At 55.8% G+C, this 2,243-nt stretch overlaps 1 protein-coding gene across 1 annotated transcript in view; it reads left to right on the plus strand.

Moving 5' to 3' along the window:
* Nucleotides 1-2,243, plus strand: part of LOC119589399 — a gene marked incomplete at its 5' end in the record, with an annotated part of 35,476 nt that overhangs the window by 29,872 nt on the left and 3,361 nt on the right. The window contains 5 exon segments of the mRNA XM_037938013.1: nt 1-266; nt 377-571; nt 878-1,067; nt 1,262-1,860; nt 1,863-2,240. Of these exon segments, the coding sequence (XP_037793941.1) occupies nt 1-266; nt 377-571; nt 878-1,067; nt 1,262-1,860; nt 1,863-2,240 (1,628 nt within the window).

The following is a 2,243-nucleotide window of genomic DNA, read 5'->3' on the forward strand; positions in this document are numbered from 1 at the left end:
AGAACCCGTACCTGTTCATCGTGGGCAAGGCCGGCCGCCAGCCCCCCTCGCCCACCGCCAAGGCGCCGCCCAGCCCCTCGCGCGGCGACCACCCCGAGTACGCGAATCTGGGCGTGGGCGTCCCAGGGCACCCGCACAACCATGCCCCCAGCGGCCAGCAGCCCAGCACGGCGCCCAACGGCCAGTACGACCCCGGCTACGACTCCTACTCGCTCTCTTCGAACGACTCCTATCCAATTCAGCAGAATCTGAAGCATAACTTGCAGGTAAGGAGCATCCTCATCACCCGGCGTGCAAAACGTAGAAATCAGTGATGTTCTACCTTGAAAAAAAAATCCTTTTAACTAATGCTCTAACGCCCTCTTGTCTCTTGCAGCAGCTTCAACAAATCCCAGAATGTGTGCAGGCGAGCGACAGCCCTGGAACGTACACGGGCGGGAGTCAGCAAGATAGCAGCAGCGTCAGCACACTAACAGAAAGCGAGGCTGGAGGAAACTGCGAGGCCTTGTGCCTAGCTGCAGACTCGCTGCTGGAGGAAGCCAGAGCGCGCGAGGAGGCCGGAGACCTTCCCGTTAGTATATGATGCTTTTAATGGCACTAATGTTCGTCAGTATATTTCATTCATATCAATATTTTGAGGGACATTATTATTCATCAGTGTTTCACTCATATCAGTTTGATTGACACTAATATTCTCCAGTATATTTCTTCCATAGCTATATTTTAAATGACCCTAATATTCATTAGTATGTTTCATTCATAGCAGCATATTTCGTTACTACTTGTTTTTGTTTTTTTATTAATTAACTATTTATAATCACCTCATTTTCGCCACAAGTGTCCGAAATACCAATCTCACCTGCCCCGTTCCCCCCAGGGCGCCCTCGACCTGTGCAATGCCGCGGCGGCCAAGACCCGAGCCGCCATGGACGCCCCCTATAACAACGCCCACTCGCTGACCTTCGCGCGCATGAAGCACAACACGTGCGTCATGCGGGCGAGGTCGCTGCACCGACGCATCCTCATCCAGGAGGAGACTGCAGCGTGGGAAGGCCAATACAAAATGGGTAAGCCTTTTGCTGCAGTTACAATGATTGCTATGTTTGGTTTTTAAAAACTGTATATACTGAAGAGTTGGTTTATATATTGGTTAAATAAGGGTGTGTTTTCATTTGTTTGTTTGTACGGCCGAGATGAATTCAATGATTTTTCGATGTCTGTACATTATGAACGGTATCTCATGGACCTTCCCCCCCCCCAGATGCGCCCCACCACAGTCGCCAAGGCTCGCGAGACTCGCAGAGGTCCCGCACCAGCCGCCAGGGCTCGCGCGAGGGCTCCGTCCACCACAGCCGCCAGGGGTCCCGTGACGCCTCCAGCGGCTCGCAGGCCAGGTCGCAGGACCAGCTGGACACGGCCGTCACCCTGGCACAGACAGCCGAGAAGTTGCAGACGACGAACATCGAAATCTACGCCACTCTGCCCAAGAAGGGCAAGAAGGCGTCGGAGAAGATGACGAAAAAGGAGGACGTGGAAGTGCACATCGAGCGGCCGAAGGAGAAGAAGGCGGCCGAGAAGACGAAGGAGAAGGCCCACAAGGACAAGAAGAGCTCCAAGTCCCGCGCCGTGGACAGCGACTACGCCAGCGACCACAGCTCCAAGAGCTCCAAGAAGGGAGCCGACAAGGACGACGTGAACGCCATCGTGGAGGTGAAGGAAGAGAAGCCGATCGGGAAGAAGCAGCACAAGGTCAGGCGGAAGCTGCTGATGGGCGGCCTCATCCGGCGCAAGAACCGCAGCATGCCGGACCTTCGCGAGGGCCAGGACGGAGAGAACCCGAAGGCGGCCACCGATGACCTGGAAGTCCGAAGCTTCTCCCGACCGACCACGCCCTCGGGGAGAAGACCATGGCGGGCTACCTGAGCGAGGGCCACCTGGAGTACAGCAACCCGAACCTGGAGCGCAGCAAACTCATGAGGAAGAGCTTCCACGGCAGCGTCGGCAAGGGGCTCTCCCCGGCCAAGAACGCCGCGGCCCTGAAGGTGCCTCCTCCCATACCCCAGCGCATCAATTCCCAGCTTTCACAGAACGAAAAGAATCAGATTTCACAGAAGAACGATAAGAATAGCCGGAAAGATGAGAAGAAGCGAGAGAAGCGGCCGCCGTATCCTCTCCCTCCCAGTGACATTGAGCCTGAGAACCCGCCCGCCCTTCCACCTCGTTGCTACACGCCAGAGATCGTA

This window comes from Penaeus monodon, chromosome 25 (genome assembly GCF_015228065.2).
Source record: "Penaeus monodon isolate SGIC_2016 chromosome 25, NSTDA_Pmon_1, whole genome shotgun sequence".
Classification (NCBI taxonomy): domain Eukaryota; kingdom Metazoa; phylum Arthropoda; class Malacostraca; order Decapoda; family Penaeidae; genus Penaeus; species Penaeus monodon.